Source organism: Somniosus microcephalus, chromosome 13, assembly GCF_052327205.1.
Source record: "Somniosus microcephalus isolate GS21.2 chromosome 13, FLI_Smic_1.0, whole genome shotgun sequence".
NCBI classification, from domain to species: Eukaryota; Metazoa; Chordata; class Chondrichthyes; order Squaliformes; family Somniosidae; genus Somniosus; species Somniosus microcephalus.
The window spans coordinates 160,782,987-160,805,557 of NC_140999.1; the positions used below are offsets into that span (position 1 = coordinate 160,782,987).

A 22,571-nucleotide genomic window follows, 5' to 3' on the forward strand; every position below is an offset into this window, starting at 1 on the left:
TCAGGCAAGGACTTTGTGGTAATATATTCAAATCGAGGTCAAGTAAAGTTGTCATTATACACGAATGCGCCAATAAAATAAACTTGTAAACTTTTACTTATTTTGCTCCAATTAATGCCGAGAAATAATTGTTGTTTCATTACATTTATTTAGGTATCCTTCAGATTATAAGAAACCAGATTTAAAGAATGTAATGCTCGGAGCAGCTGTGCATTGTAAAAGGAAATTGTTTTCCCGACTGAGAGAAAATGAAGGCCAATTTTAACAATTTCACACTCCCATCCCAGGCCAACGTCAATTCTTTGACTTAGCAAAATTGGGGTATTCTTAATCCTTTTTAGAATGCCACCTGGTGGCAGAATTATGTAATGGTTAGCTATTCTGCACATTTTATGCATCATAAGAACAGAAGAACAGAAGAAATAGGAGCAGGAGTAGGCCATGCGGCCCTTTGAGCCTGCACCACCATTCAATAAGATCATGGCTGATCTTCTACATCAATTTCATTTTCCCACCCTATTCCATATCCCTTGATTCCCTTAGTGTCTAAAACTCTATCGATCTCAGTCTTTAATACACTCAACGAACTCTCCATTGGTTGGAATCATACCTAGCACAAAGGAAGTTGGCTGTGGTTGTTGGAGGTCATTCATCTCAATCACATGACATCACTGCAGGAGTTCCTCAGGGCAGTGTCCTAGGCCCAGCCATCTTCAGCTGTTTCATCAATGACCTTCCCTCCATCATAAGGTCAGAAGTGGGGATGTTCGCTGATGATTGCACACTGTTCAGCACCATTCGAGACTCGTCAGATACTGATGCAGTCCGTGTCCATATGCAGCAAGACCTGGACAACATTCAGACTTGGGCTGACAAGTGGCAAGTAACATTCGCACCACACAAGTGCCAGGCAATGACCATCTCCAACAAGCGAGACTCTAACCATCTCCCCTTGACATTCAATGGCATTACCATCGCTGAATCCCCCACTATCAACATCCTAGGGGTTACCATTGATCAGAAACTGAACTGGACCAGCCATATAAATATTGTGGCTACAAGAGCAGGCCAGAGGCTGGGAATTCTGCGGTGAGTGTCTCACCTCCTGACTCCCCAAAGCCTTTCCACCAGCTGCAAGGCACAAGTCAGGAGTGTGATGGAATACTCTCCACTTGCCTGGATGAGTGCAGCTCCAACAACACTCAAGAAGCTTGACACCATTCAGGATAAAGCAGCCTGCTTGATTGGCACTCCATCCACCACCTTCAACATTCACTCCCTCCACCACCGGCGCACTGTGGCTGCAGCGTGTACCATCTACAAGATGCACTGCAGCAACTCGCCAAAGCTCCTTCAACAGCACCTTCCAAACCCGCGACCTCTACCACTTAGAAGGACAAGGGCAGCAGACGCATGGGAACATCACCACCTACAAGTTCCCCTCCAAGCCACACACCATCCTGACTTGGACCTGTATCGCCGTTCCTTCACTGTCGCTGGGCCAAAATCCTGGAACTCCCTTCCTAACAGCATTGTGGGTGTACCTACACCATATGGACTGCAGCGGTTCAAGAAGGCGGCTCACCACCATCTTCTCAAGGGCAATTAGGGATGGGCACTAAATGCAGGCCTATCCAGCGACGCCCACATCCCATCAATGAATAAAAAAAATCCACAGCCCTGTGGGGTAGAGAATTCCAAAGAATCACAACCCTCTGAGTGAAGAAATTTCCCCTAATTCTGAGATTATGACCCTTAGTTCTAGGCTCTCCAGCCAGGGGAAACAGCCTCAGCATGTACCCTGTCAAGCCCTCTAAGAATTTTATACATTTCAATGAGATCACCTCTCATTCTTCTAAACTTCAGAGAATATAGGCCCATTCTACTCAATCTCTCCTCATAGGTCAACCCTCTCAATCAGGAATCAATCTAAAAGAAAAGACTTGCATTTATATAGCACCTTTCACGACCACTGGACATCCAAAAAGCGCTTTACAACCAATGTAGTACTTTTTTTTGAAGTGTAGTCACTGTTGTAATGTAGGAAATGCGGCAGCTAATTTGCACACAGCAAGCTCCCACAAACAGCAATGTGATAATGACCAGATAATCTGTTTTTTTTAGTGTTGTTGATTGAGGGATAAATATTGGTGAGGACTCCAGGAATAACTCTCCTGCTCTTCTTTGATATAGTGCCATGGGATCTTTGACATCTACCTTAGAGAGCAGACGGGGCCGCGGTTTGACATCTTATCCGAAAGGTGGCACCTCTGACAGTGTCAGCCTAGATTTTTGTGCTGAAGTCTCTGGAGTGGGACTTGAACCCACAATCTTATGCATTCTCTCTAAGGCAAGTATATCCTTCCTTAGGTAAGGAGTTCAAAACTGTACACAGTACTCCAGGTGTGGTCTCACCAAAGCCCGATATAATTGCAGCAAGATTTCCTTACTCTTATACTCCAAACACCTTGTAATAAAGGCTAGCATACCATTTGCCTTCCTAATTGCTTGCTGTACCTGCATGTTAACTTTCTGTGTTTGAGTAGAAGAACACCCAAATCCCTCTGACTACCAACATTTACTAGTCTCTCAGCTCGTAAAAATATTCTGCTTTTCTAATCTTCCTACCAACGTGGATAATTTCACATTTTCTCATATTATACTCCATCTACCACCTTCTTGCCCAATCACTTAACCGAATTGTATCCCTTTGCAGCCTCTTTACATAGAATTACATAGAATATACAGCACAGAAACAGGCCTTTCGGCCCAACCAATCCATGCCGGCGTTTACGGTCCACTCGAGCCTCCTCCCATCCTGCCTTATTTAGCTCTATCAGCATAACCCTCTATTTTCTTCTCCCTCATGTGCTTATCTAGCTTCCCCTTAAATGCATCTATACTATTCACCTCAACTACTCCATGTGGTAGCAAGTTCCACATTCTCACCACTCTCTGGGTAAAGAAGTTTCTTCTGAATTCCCTTTTTTGATTTCTTGGTGACTATCTTATATTGATGGCCTCTAGTTTTGCTCTTCCCCACAAGTGGAAACACTCTCTGTGTGACAAAACCTTTTGTAATTTTAAAGACCTCTATTAGGTCACCCCTCAGCCTTCTCTTTTCAAGAGAAAAAAGACCCAGCCTGTTTGTCCTTTTCTGCTAGGTATAACCTCACAGTTCTGGTATTACACTTGTAAATCTTTTTTGCACCCTCTCCAGTGCCTCTATATCCTTTTTATAATATGGCAACCAGAACTGCACACAATACTCCAAGTGTGGTCTAACCAAGGTTCGATACAAGTTTAGCATAACTTTTCTTTTCAATTATATCTCTCTAGAAGTAAACCCTAGTGCTTGGTTTGCTTTTGTTATGGCCTTATTGACCTGTGTTGCAACTTTTAGTGATTTGTGTATTTGTACGCCAAGATCCATCTACCTCATTTAGATTCTTATTTTCCAAGTAATATTTGACCTCCTTATTTTTCTTACCAAAATTTAATACCTCACACTTACTTATGTTGAAATTCATTTGCCAATTATATGTCCATTCTTCAAGCTTATTAATGTCTTCTTGTAATTTGTTGCAGTGCTCCTCAGTGTTGAATATCCCCCCCAATTTGGTGTTGTCCGCAAATTTAGAAATTGTGTTTTTGATTCCAAAGTCTAAATCGTTAATATAAATTGTGAACAGCAGTGGTCCCAGCACTGATCCTTGTGGAACACCACTTCCCACCTTCTGCCACTGTGAATAGCTACGCTTTACTCCTACTCTCTGCTTTCTGTCATTCAGCCAGCTAGCTATCCATTCTTTGTGTCCTCCTCACAGCTTACTTTCCCACCTAGCTTTGTATCGTCAGAAAACTTGGATATATTACACTTGGTTCCCCTCATGTAAGTCATTGATATAGATTGTAAATAGCTGAGGCCCAAGCACTGATCCTTCCGGCACTGCACTAGTTACAACCTACCAACCCAAAAATTAGCCTTTTATTCCTACTCCCTGTTTTCTGTCCATGAACCAATCCTTGAACCATGCTAATATATTACCCCCAATCTCATGAGCTCTAATCTTGTGTAACAACCTCTTGTGTGACACCTTATTGAATGCCTTCTGAAAATCCAAATGTACTACATCCACTGGTTCCCCCTTATCTACTCTGTCAGTTACAACCTCAAAAAATTCTAATAGATTTATCAAACCCGATTTCCCTTTCAAAAAACCATCAATTGAACAGAGGGAAGTAAGGAATGGAAAAAGGCACCTTCCAACACACATTGAGCAATCTAAATTCTCAAAAGCCTAGAAATTATTATTGGGGATATTGTGGACAAGTGATTAACATGTTTGTGTGATATTACTCTGTCTTGTGAATTTAACAGAGCCGTTATCCTGTTTAAAATATTTTTTTGGGAAGGGAGGGCCAAAGCACTTTCTGTCCAACGTACCGTGAAGATGCCACAGAAAATCTGCTAGTTTTAACAAAAAGTTGGTGTAAGTACTGTACAAAATCAAGGTAATGATCTCAGGGTTGCTGAATGGAATGCTTTATCCTAATTGGCTATTGAGGCAGAGACTATAACATCACTTAATAGGGAACTGATAAGTATTTAAAAAGGAAGAATACAGGAGGATATGGGGAGAGGGCAGGGAAATGACATTGGAGTAGATAGCTCCTGTTGAAGAACCAGATCAGGTTCAGGTTTTGAAATGAACCTAAAATAAACAATTGACTTTGAAGGTCAATAAAGGGTTCAAGTAACATGGACAGAACCTTTTAGTCATATAGAATCGTAGAATAGTACAGCACAGGAGTAGGTCATTCGGCCCATCGAGTCTGCGCCGGCTCTTTTGAAGATCAATCCAGTTAGTCCCACTCCCCGGCTCTTTCCCCATATGATATACCTATCAATTCGTCCAATAAAAAGCGACGAGTTAGGAACGTAACTAAAGGTTTTTATTGACTAAATAACAGAGCCCACCCTCGTGGGTGATCGGGTCCAACAAGGAGGAATACCAGCCAGTCGACTACCTTTATACCTGGGCAGGTAGGTGGAGCCATGGGCGGAGTCGGAGGTGGTCAGCCCAGGTATAACAGCGCGACAAGAGGCGACCTCGTATCGTGATACAACAGTGATAACGGTAGTGTAACGATAAAAGTGGTTTACCACACCATATCCTTGCAATTTTTTCTCCTTCAATTATTTATCCAATTCCCTTTTGAAAGCTACTATTGAATCTGTTTCCACCACCCTATCAGGCAGTGCTTTCCAAATCCTAACCACTTGTTACGTAAAAAAGTTTTCCTCATGTCGCGTCTGGTTCTTTTGCCAATCATCTTAAATCTGTGCCCTGTAGTTATCAACCCTTCAGCCATTGGAAACAATTTCTTTCTATTTACTCTATCTAAACCGTTCATTATTTTAAACAACTCTATCAAATCTCCTCTTAACCTTCTCTGCTTTAAGGAAAATGACAAGAGAGTTTTTTTTTAGAAAATCCTACCAAATTAAGACCATGGGCATCCAAAATAAGAGATTCTGAATATAATGTCCTAGATTTTCCACTCATGTTCCTGGCTTACCAGCAATTACCAGGGTGGACTGAGGTGAGGAATGCAGCAGGAGCTGATCCATTGGCTCTGTGGTTCGCTCTGGGAATTTCCTGCAAGAAGTGAAGCGGGATGGGCAACACATTCACCCATATATGGGTGGCACATTGCAATAAAATACAACAAGGAAAATATGTCAGGTAAGTGACCAATTACATTGGCTTTAGAACCAAATTCTATACCAGCAGCATTGTGGCTTTCGGCAATGATTGGCAGCGAGAGATCTCTCAGGCCATTCTCTGGCCCTATTTCAGGCAGACTTCTCAGGGAGCATGCCAAAATTATGGACATGACTTCAAGTCCAGGGTTACATCTTTGTTGTGGGAAGAAGTCCTGCCTCACAAAAGATGCTCCCCCATCCTGCTATTGCAAAAAGTTTAGCTCAGTATCCCTTACAACAACAAGTACTGTACTTATATTTATATATATTGCCTACAACATAGTAAGAACATAAGAATTAGGAGCAGGAGTAGGCCATACGACCTTTCGAGCCTGCTCCGCCATTCAGTAAGATCATGGCTGATCTTTGACCTCAACTCCACTTTCCTGCCCGATCCCCATATCCCTTGATTCTGCTCCAGTCCAAAAATCTTATCTCTCTCAGCCTTGAATATACTTAACGACTAAGCATCCACAGCCCTTTGGGGTACAGTATTCCAAAGATTCACAACCCTCTGCGTGAATAAATTCCTCCTCATCTCAGCGTTAAATGGCTGACCACTTATCCTGAGACTATGCCCCCTAGTTCTAGACTCTCCAGCCAGGGGAAACAACCTCTCAGCATCTATCCTGTCAATCTCCCTCAGAATCTTATATGCTACAATGAGATCACATCTCATTCTTCTAAACTCCAGAGAGTATAGGCCCTATCTACTCAACCTCTCTTCATAGGACAACCCTCTGATCCCAGGGATCAATCTAGTGAACCTTCGCTGCACTCTCTCTAAGGCATGTATGTCCTTTCTCAGGTAAGGAGACCAAAACTGTGCACAGTACTCCAGGTGTGGTCTCACCAAAGCCCTGTACAATTGCAGCAAGACTTCTTTACTCTTATACTCCAACTCCCTTGCAATAAAGGCCAACATGCCATTTGCCTTCCTAATTGCTTGCTGTACCTGCATGCTAACTCTCTGTATTTCTTGTACCAGGACACCTAAATCTCTCTGAACACCAGCAGTTAATAGTTTCTCACCAGTTAAAAAATATTCCGTTTTCCTATTCTTCCTACCAAAGTGAATAATCTCACATTTCCCCACGTTATACTCCATCTGCTACCTTATTGCCCACTCACTTAATCTGTCTATATCCCTTTGCAGGTTCTTTGTGTCCTCCTAACAGCTTACTTTCCCACCTAGCTTTGTATCGTCAGCAAACTTGGATACATTACACTCGGTCCCTTCATCGAAGTCATTAATATCGATTGTAAATACCTGAGGCCCAAGCACTGATCATTGTGGCACCCCACTAGTTACAGCCTGTCAACCTGAAAATGATCCGTTTATCCCTACTCTCTGTTTTCTGTCAGTCAACCAATCCTCTATCCATCCATACTAATACATTACCTCCAACCCCATGAGCCCTTATCTTGTGTAACAACATTTTATGTGGTACCTTATCGAATGCCTTTTGGAAATCCAAATATACTACATCCACTGGTTTCCCTTTATCTACCCTGCTAGTTATAGCCTTAACAAACTCTAATAAATTTGTTAAACATGATTTCCCTTTTATAAAACTAAGTTGACTCTGCCTAATCTTATTATGATTTTCTAAGTGCTCTGTTACCACTTCCTTAATAATGGATTCCAGCGTTTTCCAGATGACTGATGTTAGGCTAACTGGCCTGTATTTCCATTTTCTCTCTCCCTCCTTTCTTGAATAGCGGGGTTACATTTGCTACCTTCCAATCCGCTGGGGCCATTCTAGAATCTAGGGAATTTTGGAAGATCGCAACCAATGCATCCACTATCTCTGTAGCCACCTCTTTTAGAATCCTAGAATGTAGACCATCAGATCATGGGGATTTGTCAGCTTTAAGTCCCATTAGTTTTTCCAAGTACTTTTTCTCTACTGATATTAATTACTTTAAGTTCCTCACTTTTATTAGCCCCTTGGTTCCCCATTATTATTGGTATACTTTTTGTGTCTACTACTGTGAAGACAGACACAAAATATTTGTTTAAAGTCTCTGCCACTTTCTTATTCCCCATTATATTTCTTGCTAGTAAAAAGTCTTAAAGCACTTCACAGAAATGAAAATGGACACCAAGCAGTAGGAATAAAATTAGAAGGCATAAATAAATAGGCTTGAAGAGGGTTGAGAGGTAGCAAGGTAGAATGGTTTAGGGAGAGAATCCCAGAGTATGGGGCCAAGACGGATTCTCATGGACATATGAAATTGACGTCCAGAGAAAGACCAGCTGGTCCATCAAGCCTGCTGCACACTCATGATGGCCAGAGCATCATGGCTCAACCGCCCCCCCCCCCCCCCACACAAATCTGGGCATAGTACTCCAGATATGGTCTGATCACTGATTAGTGACAACATGGTGCTCTTTGATTTAGACTGAATGGTTCTATTAATACAATCCAATACCCCTGTTAGCTTTAGCTACAGTTTCTCTACATTGGGCATGAACCTTCAGTGATCATTTAGGACTGAGATGAGAAGAAATTTCTTCATTCAAAGGGTTGTGAATCTTTGGAATTCTCTACCCCAGAGGGTTGTGGATGCTCAATCGTTGAGTATATTGAAGACAGAGAGCGATAGATTTTTGGGAACCAAGGGATATGGGGATAGTGCGGGAAGGTGGAGTTGAGGTAGAAGATCATCCACGATATTGAATGGCAGAACAGGCTCGAAGGGCCAAATGGCCTACTCTTGCTCCTATTTCTTATGATCTTACGCCTCCAGGCTGAACCACATCCATTAACTATGTTATAAATCTCAGCATGAAGAAACGACTCATGAAATAACACTGGACGGCCAGCTCGCCCAGGGACATTTTGTAAGACAGGAACTAGTGAACTGCAACTAGACCTCCATGTTCTGAAACAAGTTGATTAAAGCCTTGCTTTACACTCGAACCAAGTGCGTAGTGAGTTTTATTAAGTCAAACTACAACTTTGTGACTGCGAGATTGCAGTTAATTCCTAAGCAAAGATGATTGAAGGCTCTGCCACGGAAGGTAGAGCAGAGGAAGTGAGTAATGCCAAAGAGGCCTCAGCTGAACAGTAGCAGGAACATACTGGCATGTTGGGTTGGAAGAGGTTACAAAGGTAGGGATGGGCAAAGCAGTGAAGGGATTTATAAACAAGCTTGAGGAATCAGAGTGATAGAAATTATAGTACTGAAAGAGGCCATTTGGCCCATCACACTTGATACAATTTTATTGAATTTTCAGAGGCCACTTGATAAGGTGCTGCATGTGAGGTTTGTAAAGATGTTAAACACATTTATTAGATAGTCTTTCAAACCAGATTGATTTCTGATTGAAGTTATCAAATAGGCAATGACCTTGATCAGGCTGCTAAACCATGACCTCCAAAGGTAAAAACAAATACATTTTGTTTCCTTCTGTAATAGAAACAAACATTCATTCTATAGAGTCAAGAGTCATAGAGGCAAAAATTTGGTTGCTTTGCGCCTCCCGTTAGCTCCCTAAGAGGGCGCTAAAGGGGCGCAAAGCAACTAGCGCCCGGGTGCGGCGCCGCCAATGCCTCCCGTGAAATTCAGCGGGAGGTTAGCGGCAGCGGTAACCGTTAACGTGACGTCATCGCCGTGCGCAGCGCCCCACTCGCGCCCCGGCTGCGATCTTTGGTAGCGCCCCCGGACTTATCGCCGGACGCTGTGTCCGACAGGATCAGGGGCCTACTTGCGGCCGGGGCGGCGCTAATTAAAGGCGAGATGCCAGGTGCCCATTTTTGTTGCTGGCCGCCTGCCAGCACCTGCCCCCATTGCCATCCCCAGCCTCCTCTTCAGCCCCCCCCCCGTGGAGTGCCGGCTGCGCTCCGTGAGCCCAGCACTTCTCTTTTGCTGGCACTCCGATCCCTGGTGACCCAGCTGGGCCCCGGGTCGCACTGTGCAAGGCCCCTCCCTTTTAAGAAGGGAAGGCCTGCAGTACCGCGACGCGCCGTGTCGCAGCGCCACGTAGCGCCGCGATATTCCCTTGCAGCGCCCCAAGAGGGAGGTGGGGCGCTTCCAGTAGTGCCCCACTTCGCTCTTGGGCGCTACCGATGAATTTCGGCCGCGGGAGTGTTAACTGTTTCAGAGCGCTACGAAGTTAGCGCCCCAAAGGGGGCGCAACTCAATTTTTCCCCCATAGAGTCATAACGGCACAGAAGGAGGCCATTCGGCCCATCGAGTCCGTGCCGGCTCTCTGTAGAGCAATCCAGTCAGTCCCATTCCCCCGCTCTATCCTCGTAGCCCTGCAAGTTTATTTCCCTCAAGTGCCTATCCAATCTCCCCTTGAAAACATTGAGTGTTTCCGCTTCCACCACTTCCGTTGGCAGCGAATTCCAGGTTCTCACCACTCGCTGCATAAAAAAGTTTTTCCTCACACCCCCCCGTATCTCTTGCTCAAAACCTTCAATCTGTGTCCCCTAGTCCTTGTACCATCAACTAGTGGGAACAGCCTTTCCCCGTCTAGCCTATCCAAACCCGTCATAATCTTGTCTACTGTTATCAAATCACTCATTGTATGGAATCCAAACATACCTTTATTATGGAACTTGACACAATTAACAAAAACCATACACTGTTAGAGCATTTACTCGGAGTTGCTCCTTTATATACACAATAGTTTTACTAAATACCGATGAAAAAACCTAAATCAGTTCATAATGAGGTATACAACACAGCCGTGATTCATTAAAGGTGAATTCTGCTGCATTAAGAAAAGCAACTCAAAGTGGCACAGAAGATATTCCAACATGTTCAATGAAGCGTTTAGATTACAGCATCTAGAATTATTGTTACATTGAAAATGAATAAATATTGCACACATTCACATAGTTTTGTTTTCTTTTCTTATGGCAGCTTAAAACAAAGGACAGGTCTGGCTGCATGTTGGGATTGCTGAGCTATATGATCATGCCAATCAGTCACCACAGGACGCTTTCCTAATGAGGGACATTCTATTACAAGTAGAAGATAAAGGCAACCACTTTCCCACAGGGAGGGAAATACAGAGGAGATTTTTTTTTAAATTCACTCCAATCACTGCTGGTCACTTTTATATATCCTGCCAATGGGTTACTAGGCAGTAATGATAGGGAGTTGGAAGTAAGTCACCTGGGTGCAGTCTTGGACAACTGCAATAAATTTCAATATTAGAAACAGTTTCTGTGTAAATTAGAATTGTTTACCCAATTACCAACACAGCAAAATTTATCCTCAGGGGAAATTGGCTGGAGTATCACACTTGGCTTTTTTGAGGATAGGAAGAAAAAAATCAGCACAAATTAAAACAAAATGTAAAAGCAAAATACTGCAGATTCTGGACATCTGAGATAAAAGCAGAAAATGCTGGAAATACTCAGCAGGTCAGGCAGCATCTGTGGAGAGAGAAACAGAGTTAACGTTTCAGGTTGATGACCTTTTGTTTTTATATAAAATAAAATGTAAGCTGTTCGATAGAACATTTAAGGTGCCAAGATAGTTTAAGGGTGGTGCACAGCACAGCCAGTGTCGGAGCAGTGAATGACTGTCCACAACTTCAGGATTTCTGCGTTAGGATGCGCATGCGCTACATCCTGAAGTTGCGGTCAGTTTCAAAGGGGTAATAACAGCAAACACTTATTATCCACTGCAGATTCCAGGCCAAAGTGTATTTTCAATATATATTCAAAAAAATTTGGGCCTTGCAATCAGTTGGGGCCTTTAAAATGTTCGGTCCCCAGAAATGCTGTATGTCAGGGATACAATTGACTAAACTTTCATTATAACCAGCGACACTTTAGTAAAACAATTTTTGTTTAACTTTACTCAAAGAGGAATGTATACCCCCCACCCCGCAAATATTTTAACAAGACCATTCCTTTAAGAAGTAAGTTTCTTTAATTTCTCCCATATTCTGCAGCGACTACTTATAGCAATAATTAGATAAAGAGAATTTGATTTTCAAGAGCTTTATAAATGGGAACCATGTGCATTATTGCTAACAGCAACTAGGAAATTATATTAGTTGGCTTGTAAAATGGCAGTGATGCCATAAAAGTTTAACCCACAAGTCTATTAACCCTGGACTGCTTAATGTTGGGGTAGGAATTAAGGATACTTAAAGTTCATGTGCAATCCCAAAGCAGTAGTTTGTCGATAATAAATAAAAACAGAAAATGCTGGAAATACTCAGCAGGTCAGGCAGCATCTGTGGAGAGAGAAACAGAGTTAACGTTTCAGGTCAATGACCTTTCGTCAGAACTCGGTTTATCAGAACTCTGTTTCTCTCGCCACAGATGCTCCCTGAGCTGCTGAGTATTTCCAGCATTTTCTGTTTTTATTTCAGATTTCCAGCATCTGCAGTATTTGGCTTTTGTTGTAGTAATTTTACAATGGTATGATAAAACTAAAAATGTGAAGTTCCTGAAAGTATTAACAGAAATATTGCATGTTGGAGGAAAAGCAGATTTCACCTTCATAATTGTTGAAGGCCACCAGTTTGTGTACTAATGCCTCAAATGATGGGCGTTTTTGTGCTATGCTGTCCCAGCACTGAAGCATTATATCATGCAATTGCCCGGGACATTCATTAGGACAAGGCATTCGGTAAGCTTCGGAAAGCATGCTCACTACTTCTTGGTTGTTCATACCTGCAGAAAAGTGAGTTGTGTTAAAAAGATTGATCTTGAAGGTTTTTTTTCAGTATTCAGATACTGCACAACAAAACACAAGGCCTACCTGGATAAGGCGTTTTACCATGAGTGACTATTTCATAAAGAAGGATGCCAAAAGACCACACGTCAGATTTCACAGAGAAATGACCAAATTCAATAGCTTCTGGGGCCGTCCATTTATATGGAATTGTAGTAGATTGCGACACATACACATCCTCCTAGATTTTAAAAAACCCAATAAAATGTTACATATGAACAAGGGTAGGCCAGTCGGCCCAAAAACCTGCTCTGATGTCATAATTAGATTTTAGTCATTGAAAGTACAGAACTTTATCACGATCAGATTCCATTCGTCCTAAATTCATACCAAGCAGTATAATTTAAATATTATGTCAAATCAGCTTATAAAACTTCCCACACGTGGAAGTGCAAACAGAGCTCCAGGGACACAAGAATCACGCACAAGACTCTTTTCAGGTTTCAGCTAGAACACGCTACGACCACTAGGTGTTACTAATAGTCCAGTGTCTGTTATGTGTCATAAACTCCAGTGAACAGTTTGGAAAAATTGTATTCTCTATCTTTAGTTGCTTTCGCATCTGGTTGCCCTTCATTATACTGTTTTATAGCTCCGAGGATTAGCAGGTGGGCCATCAGGTACATGCTCCCAAGTTTCTATCAATGCTGCTCGAAAGCAGCTGGTATCTGGCACGCGAGAGCAATCTGGGTGACTAGCCCAGCTATTTTCCTTCCTTATGTGAGAAAGATTCGAGAACCTGATACGTTTCTTTCCCCAATGAGCTAGGAACTTAATTTGTGGGGAAAACCATAGGTGTGAATTTACATCGCACCATTCCTTGGCACAACACCCACGCTTGGATTAGCTCTCAGCAGGAGTATAAAAAACCAGGAAGTTTGGTTTCTAATTACTCTACGTGTTAATGGTTTATTATCACCTTGTTGTTGTTTGCAGTAAAGATAGCATCTAATTTCAAGAACAACAACTTGTATTTATATAGCACGTAGTAAAACGTCCCAAGGAGCTTCACAGGAGTGTTATAAGACAAAAGATTGACAGTGAGCCACAAAAGAAAATTAGGGCAGATGAGGTAGGTTTTAAGGAGCATCTTAAAAGGAGGAAAGAGAGGCAGACAGGTTTAGGGAGGGAATTCCAGAGCTTAGGGCCTAGACAACAGAAGGCAAGGCCACCAATGGTTGAGCGATTATAATCAGGGATGCGCGAGGGCAGAATTTGAGGAGCGCTGGTATCTCGGAGGGGTTGTGGGGCTGGAGGAGATTACAGAGATAGGGAGGGGAGAGGCCATGGAGGGATTTGAAAACAAGGATGAGAATTTTGAAATCAAGGCTTTGCTTAACCAGGAGCCAATGTAGGTCAGCGAGCACAGGGGTGATGGGTGAATGGAACTTGGTGCGAGTTAGGACACGGGCAGCCGAGTTTTGGATGACCTCAAGTTTACGTAGGGTGGAATGTGGGAGGCCAGCCAGGAGTGTGTTGGAATAGTCAAGTCTAGAGGTAACAAAGGCGTGGATGAGGGTTTCAGCAGCGGATGAGCTGAGGCCAGGGCGGAGACGGGCAATGTTACGGAGGTGGAAAGATTGTGTCCAGGTTATAGTTGGTATCCACCATGACCTCGAAGTGTCAATATGCCATTGGGACATACACCTCTTTTACCTTCTAATTAACCTTCATGATTCCTTCTTGCATCATGCAAAGCCAGAATACTGCACTAGGGGCACCACCACCATATCCAACTGGTCAGCCCATTGTGAACAGAGCACACTAGATTCCCAAAGGTGAGTTCATCAACTACACAACATAAATTGGTAAAAAAAGAGCATTGTGATACTATCAGAAATGCTCAAAACAGATACTCCAAGACTGTCATTTACAATGCTGTCTAACAAATCAATGTTGAAGACATCAAATAGGATGGGTGACAGTGGACAACATGTTGCATTCTTCTTTCAAGAGAGGTAAGGTTCAGTGGATCTCCCATTTACCCCTGCACGGATCTTGGAACTGTTGTGCACATTCCAGATAAAATCTAGGATTCAGCTATCTGCTCCATATTTTATAGATTATTTGTGGGGAATTTTAACCCCAAAAGACAGGTGGGAGGTTAAAGTGTTAAAAATCTGAATCCTGACCTCAACCCGTCCACTTCCGGTTTTAACGGAGGTGGGACAGGGGACGGGAGGTCAACCCGGTTCCACGAGGCAGATTGGCACTTTATATATTACAATGAGGCTACGTGCCTCATTTTGAAGCACCATTTTAAATTTAACTCTGGGCGGCCGGGTTTCCCGGACCTCATGAAGCCCAACAGCTAAAGGAAGGCAAGGACTGCTAGATCCAGCAGGTAAGTGGAAAGACACTTACACCTCAGTGTTCCTGCCTCGCCAACCCCTGTGATTGGACACCCCCCCGACCCTTCCGATCACCCAGAGGCCACCGACCTCACCCACGAGGCCTCCAATCTCCGATCCCCCCATTGCCCTTCTGACCCCCCCCCCCCCGGACCCCGATCCCCACTCTGGCCTCCGATCCTTGGCCCCGGCCCCTGACCCCCCCATCCGGCCTTCTGAACACGGGCCCCCTCTGATTCCCGGCCTTCTTAACCCTCCGCCCGATCTCTGGCCCCCTCTGATCCCTGCCTTCCTAACCACCCCCTGATCTCCGATCCCTATACTGCAACAGTCCCAGGAACGAAATAGGATACCAGAAGGAAGCATTAAAAAAAAAATCAGAAGGAAACAAAAATTAAAAGGGGACACTCGCCATCTGTAAAGTCAGAAAGGACGCGTCTGAGATAATACAGTAAAACCAAAAGAGGATGAACAGGAAGAATAAAACTAAAAGAGTGCCATGAGGAAGTAAAATTAAGAGGGAGGCTATGAAGTGTATTTGCTGTGAAATGTTCACATACGAGACAGCCAGATACATTAGATGGGTAAAGAGATTTGAAAACTGGGATCAATAAGCTTAAAGAAAGGGTATGGCCTCAGAGACAAATGTACAGGAGCTTACAAAGGCAAAAAAGAGAGGTAATTTGAGGGCAAATGGAAAGTAGACTCAGTCAAGTGCGCTATCACAAATCAATGGTCAGGCTAACATTAAACCTTGAGTGTGAATCATCAGGGATTGGATAGCAGCGTAACCAAGGACAAAGTTGGCATGGAGACAAGATTCAAGGGCGGATTCAGATTGAGAAAAGCAAGAATGATAAAGTCTATGGAGATACCAATAGTCTTACAACAACAGATTCCGGGCACTGTCTAGTGCTGCATAATAAAACAAACTCTCAGAAGGAAAGGCAGGAAGAATAAATTTGACAAAGATGAAGTTTGCAGGTCACAAAGAGACAGTGATTGTAAGGGAGTCTTTGCTCAGGAAAGTAGTTTGCCATGCGTGTCATAAAGACAAGGCCTACAGGGTGGTGAGCTGTCTACCAATCGCTGGAACAGTACACAATGTGGAAAGGCTAGAAGGGATACTGAAAGATGGTAGTTCATATAGGGGTAAATAACATAGGGAGAATATATATATAGGTACATAAAAGACACACAAGATTGCCTCAAAGCTCAAAGACGGGATGCAAAGTACTGCGCTCTCATATACTTCCAGTGTTTGGGAAAGAATTTCACCACTAACATTGAGGATGTAAATGAATGGCTGTCAACCTACTGTCAAAACGACAATACTACCATCATAAATAACTGGGAATATTTTCAGAATAAAAAAGGACTGGTACATCTAAATCGAATAGGAACATTGAGGCAGCAGACAAAAATCATTTAAACTAGATGACTTGGAGGGAGGGCAGAGAGGTAACCTGATACCAGTCAGGACAATTTATAGGGTAGAGGTCATCAATGGGTCGGTTTGGAATCCCATAGAAATCCAGAGAGAAACATACATATACTGGAGCTCAGAAAAAGCAGGCACTAGAAGACATGAAAGGAGGCAAATTTACAATAAGATGCTTATACATGAATACAAGAAGCATATAAATAAGATACTGGAACTAAAGGCTGTTGTGGCACTGAAGAATTATTATGTGCAAAGAATATTAGAAACATGGCTAAACCCAGAAAGTGGAAATAAATTTAACATTCAGGGGTATAAAGTACTCAAAGAACAGAATGGATAGAAAGGGAAGCGGTGTAGCCATAAACAACTAGGAGATAAATGACGTATCTCTGTAATCTCCTTCAGCCCCACAACCAATGCACCCCACCGCACCCCCCCCCCCCCCGCCGCCCCCGAGATATCTGCGCTCCTCTAATTCTGCCCTCTTGAGGATCCCGGATTATAATCGCTGAACCTTTGGTGGCCGTGCCTTCTGTTGCCTAGGCCCTAAGCTCTGGAATTCCCTGCCTAAACCAGTCCGCCTCGCTACCTATCTTTCTTCCTTTAAGATGCTCCTTAAAACCTACCTCTTTGACCAAGCTTTTGGTCACCTGCTCTAATTTATCCTTATGTGGATCGGTGTCAAATTTTTTGTCTTAAAATACTCCTGTGCAGCGCCTTGGGACGTTTTACTACGTTAAAGGCGCTATTGTCGGAACGGAGGTTCCTATCGAAAAGACTGAGTTCGACTCAGGCAATCAAAACAATGAACTTTAATGGAACAAAACAGGTTTTAACTAGAAACTGCTGGAATACATCGAATACAGGTCTACTCTCCTTGAAGGCTCCACGAGGACTGATCCTCTGGTCTGAAAGCTGATGTCATGACGTCATCACGTTCTTCCCGCCATTGGGGCATCACGTGACTAACGGCATGACATCATCACGTTGAAACCGCGCTGTAAAGGTAACTAGACATTGTACAGTCAAACAGTGTAATTAAAGGTACAGACACAGACAGTAACTACATTGCTGTTAAAGGAATTATGTACAACCGCTCTGAGTCCTTTGGTGGCTCCGCCACACTATATAAATACAAGTTGTTGTTGTTGTTGTTGATCCTTTGGATGGGATAAACTACATAATGAACTACAGGAAACTCTCATTTAAACGGCACCTAAATATCCGGAATTCTCTATTAACCGGCAAAATTCATACTCCGAAAACAACACCTCAATAACCGGCAATGTTGCTGAGTCTGAGTCCGAGTCTCCCGCGGTGGCTGAGTTAGTCAGTGGAGGTAATTCTCCAAACTGCCACTACTCAGCTTCTTGGCGCTGTCGGAAGTCCGAACACCTCAATAACAGGAGTTTGACTCTTCCTTAAAAATAGCCTCGGTAGATAACCCTCTCCGTCATCCGGCATTTTTAATCAACCGGCACCATTCCGGTCCTGTCGGTGCCGGATACCAAAGAGTTTCCTGTACTCTGCATAGACATCTTGACCCGTAATTTGCGGTTAGCAATGAAGCCAAGGCATTCGGCGCTGGCCCCAAAGTAAGCTTCCCACAAAGATCTTGCGATCTCATACATACGAACGTACATACGAACATACGAATTAGGAGCAGGAGTAGGCCACTCGGCCCCTCGAGCCTGCTCCGCCATTCAATAAGATCATGGTTGATCTGATTAATCCACATTCTCACCTACCCCCCGATAACTTTTCACCCCCTTGCTTATCAAGAATCTATCTACCTCTGCCTTAAAAATATTCAAAGACTCTGCTTCCACCGCCCTCTGAGGAAGAAAGTTCCAAAGACTCACGACCCTCTGAGAAAAAATTTCTACTCATCTCTGTCTTAAATGGGCGACCCCTTATTTTTAAACAGTGATCCCTAGTTCTAAATTCTCCCACAAGAGGAAACATCCTCTCCACATCACCCTGTCCAGACCTCTCAGGATCTTATATGTTTCAATCAAGTCACCTCTTATTCTTCTAAACTCCAGCAGATACAAGCCTAGCCTGTCCAACCTTTCCTCATAAGACAACCCGCCCATTTCTCCGTGGCCTGAGGTTCGGCTTTTCCGACATTCAGTTGAAATCAGTGCAAGTTAATGGGGAATTGCTAATGCGAGCCGCTGTGACGTCAACATGCTGTCTAAGCAGCCAATCACAATGCAGAATTCTCAGAGCGAGAACCAGGAAGTGAAGAAGCTCCTTTTATTCTAACTTTTCAAAAATGTTAGAGAGCAAAACAAAGATTTGGGCTCTTACATGGGGAAAAGGTAAACTTGAAATAAAGATGATCAAACTTTTAAAAAAATGTAAAAAAAAACTTAAGTTTCTTAAAAACTGTAATTTTTTATTAAAATTGATAAATTTAACACTCCACAAAATTAGAATTCGTTTTTCAAGGCCATAACATTTGTTAACATTGCGGTCAGTTTCAAAGGGGTAATAACAGCGAACGCTGTTCATTCGCTGTTATTACGCATTGCAAATTCCGGCCCCTTGAATGTGAAAACACTAGAACCCCAGGTCAATAGAAGAAGGAGGATGATTTGTTCTATGAAGAGATAATAAGGGTTTAAATATAAATTGGGGAAACCCAAGTTGTCTAGAATCATAGTTGGTAAATATAATGTGGTACTGCTTCATGCTCCATTGTGTAAAGGAAGCCATTTCTCATCTTGACCTTGTATTCATAAATGAGTCAGACAATGTACAGGAATTAGGACTTGTAGCACCTATGGGTGACAATAATAACAGAATAAGCAAGTTTAGCATGATCTGGGATTCGGATATATCAAAGACCATGAGCAAGGTTTATAACTTTAAAATCAAGGATGTGCGGGTTAGGTTGATTGGCTATGATAAATTGACCCTTGGTGTTAGGGGATTAAATACGTGGGGTTACGGGGATAGGGTGGGATATGTGTTGGTGTAGGGGTTACAGGGATCGGGTGGGATATGTGTCGGTGCAGGCTCGATGGGCCGAAATGGCCTCTATCTGCACTGTGGGGTTTCTGTGTGATTCTGTGAAATGGCGCAAGTATTGAAGCAAATGGGAGAGAAGATTTGACAACACTTCACTAGATGACAAGTAGTGTTGAGCATGTAGGGCAAATACATACCCAAGATCAGCAAGCTTTGAATAAACAAGCATCATCTAAATCGATTAACAAGCAAATTAAAAGTGAAACAAAGAGAATAAAATGATCTCTACAAATCTTGCAGGGAGACCAGGGAAGGAACATCAGCAGCTAATTTAATGGGTGAACAGAGGAGCTGAGACACCAAGCTCTTAAGCATGGTTGCAGATACAAAGCCAACTATTTCAATACTACAATAGCAAGAGGGCTGCCATCAGAGACAAATAAAAAAAGAAAATGCTGGAAATACTCAGCGGGTCAGGCAGCATCTGTGGAGAGAGAAACAGAGTTAACGTTTCAGGTCGATGACCCTTCGTCAGAACTGGAAAAAGTTGGAGATGGAACAGGTTTTTAAGCAAGTGCAGGGGCAGGGAAAGGGGGAGGGGAGGAAAGAACAAAAGGGAAGGTCTGTGATAGGATGGAAGGCAGGAGAGATTAAGAGATGGTGCAAGGCAAAAGGAGATGGTAATGGGACAAGTTAAGAAACAAAAGATGGCTCTAGATGAAGTGTAAATGGCACTGGTAGAATGAAAGACAGCTGCCATGTGGGAGAGAGAAAAAAAAACAGCCTCGCCATCAGAGATGAAGCAAATAGATTTGAAACTGAGGAAGAGCATGAAATAGTAAATATTCAGAATTATTGCTTTCTCAAAAAACTGACAAGGGAAGAGATGAATAAAATGCCCTTCCCAAAAAGGAGAATCAAAGCAAAATTCATTATTTTAATATAAATAAGTTGCAAGACCGTGGTAAACCCCACAAAGTTATATACTTAGTCCTCTAAAATGTATTTTATAAAGTTACACACAATTACAGTTTCTAATTTTCATCAATGATTTGGATTCAGAAACTCAATGCAAGTTGGTTAAACCTGCAGATGACACCAAACTAGGAGGCGTACTGAAATTGAAAGAGACAGCCCAAAATTTATAGAATGAGTTAAATAAAGTCTGAGTGGGCAGAACAATGTCAGATGAAATTTAATGCAGACAAATGTAAAGTACTGCACATAGCAAAAATTGGCAACACCAGTACTCCAATACTTAATTCAAGTTATTAAGTTGAATGAGACAATGGAGTTGTAGTGTATGTAACTTGAACCACCTTAAGAGACTACCTTAAACATAGAAACATAGAGATAGGAACAGGAGTAGGCCATTCGGCCCTTCGAGCCTGCTCCGCCATTCAATGAGATCATGGCTGATCTTCGTCTGAGATCATAGCTGATCTTACCAGTTCAGTACCCCGTCCCCGCCTTTTCTCCGTAACCCTTAATCCCCTTAGCCTTCAGAAATATATCCAATTCTCTCTTGAAAATATTTATTGAATTAGCCTTCACAGCCCTCTGTGGCAGGGAATTCCACAGGCTCACCACTCTTTGAGTGAAGAAATTCTTCCTCATCTCTGTTTTAAATGATTTGCCCGCTATTTTTAGACTGTGGCCCCTGGTTCTGTGCTCCCCGGCCATTGGAAACATTCTCTCTGAATTCAGCCTGTCCAGGCCTGCCATAATTTTATATGTTTCGATGAGATCCCCTCTCAATCTTCTAAACTCCAGTGAGTACAAGCCCAAACTATTTAATCTCTCTTCGTAGGTCATTCCCGCCATTCCAGGTATCAGCCTGGTGAATCGCCGTTGCACTCCCTCCATGGCAAGAACATCCTTCCGCAGATGGGGCGACCAAAACTGTACACAATACTCCAGATGCGGTCTCACCAGCACCTTGTACAGCTGTAGTAAGGTATCCCTATTCCTATACTCGAACCCCCTTGATATGAAGGCCAACATACCATTTGCCTTCTTGATCGCCTGTTGCACCTGCATGCTCTCCTTCAGTGACTGGTGCACAAGAACACCCAGGTCCCTCTGCACTTCCCCATCTCCCAATCTATTGCCATTTAGATAATAATCTACCCTCCTGTTTTTACCCCCAAAGTGGATAACCTCGCATTTATCCACATTATAGTGCATCTGCCACGTATCTGCCCATTCCCCCAACCTGTCCAAATCGCACTGTAGCCTCCTGACATCCTCATCAGAGCCCACCCCTCCTCCTAGTTTAGTGTCGTCAGCGAATTTGGAAATATTGCATCCAATTCCCTGATCCAGATCATTTATATATATTGTGAACAGCTGGGGTCCCAGGACAGATCCTTGCGGCACCCCGCTGGTCACTGCCTGCCACTCCGAAAACGAGCCGTTTATTCCAACTCTCTGTTTTCTATCCGCCAGCCAGTTCTCTATCCACGTTAATACTTTGCCCCCAATCCCATGAGCCTTAATTTTGCATGATAATCTTTTGTGTGGAACCTTATCGAAGGCTTTCTGGAAGTCAAGGTACACCACATCCACTGGCTCTCCCCCATCTATTTTACCAGTTACTTCCTCAAAAAATTCCAGCAGATTAGTCAAACACGATTTACCCTTTGTAAATCCATGTTGACTCTGTCCGGTGATGGACTACTTTCTGATGGCTCCTGTATATTGTAGTACCGGTGGTGGTGACCACACCGGTATATGAACTCTGTGGAGCAAAGTGTATTTCAGTTCAGCCCTGACCCTCAGTTACTAAAGACCTGTTTAAGTATTCTGTTGTCTGTGTCCAGTTATTCAGCATAACTACATTTGAAAGCACAGACACAACAGTGGCGACGAGTCTGATCGTACCTAGCGGCAGTTTTGCATCCAAGGAAGCTTCGTCCTCAAAACGGGCGTCGAAAAGGGGCATCCGCCCTCAACATCCTGCTGAGCACTGCATCGCACGGGAGGCCATCGGGAACCCGGGTTGATTTGCTGGCCACGAAGTCCACTATCAGCAACAGGCAGTGATCATCCCTTCTACGACAGCGGCGGGTAAGCCCGATCGAGCGGCACGGAGGGGAAGTCGGCCGAGTTGTCAGTGGGAGAAGGGGAGGGAAAACGAAGAAAAGGGCGGAGAACACGACCGCAGCCGGTGTCAGGGGCCGGACTGCAATCGGGGCAGAGACGTGCAGCAGCCAGAAAAGCGTTAATGTCCACGAGGACCGCGGGAGCGGCGGGGAACAAGAGCAGCAGCGTCGGGGGAAATAAAGGACTGCTGGGAGACGAGAACGGCAACAGCGCG

The 22,571-nt window shown here is 43.4% G+C and overlaps 1 protein-coding gene across 3 annotated transcripts in view; it reads right to left on the minus strand.

The window, feature by feature from the left end:
- Positions 1-10,265: 10,265 nt before the first annotated feature.
- LOC147108723 (protein-tyrosine kinase 6-like) overlaps positions 10,266-22,571 on the minus strand; it is a 62,326-nt gene continuing 50,020 nt past the window's right edge. The window contains exons 7-9 of one of the 3 annotated variants that reach the window (XM_086005480.1): positions 12,509-12,662; positions 12,244-12,420; positions 10,284-11,166 (exon numbers count right to left, since the gene is read on the minus strand). In XM_086005480.1, coding sequence (XP_085861606.1) covers positions 11,156-11,166; positions 12,244-12,420; positions 12,509-12,662 — 342 coding nt within the window. In that variant the 3' untranslated portion in view covers positions 10,284-11,155. Of the gene's footprint in view, positions 12,421-12,508; positions 12,663-22,571 lie in introns of all 3 variants that reach the window. The other 2 variants (XM_086005479.1, XM_086005481.1) reach the window with 2 other exon arrangements.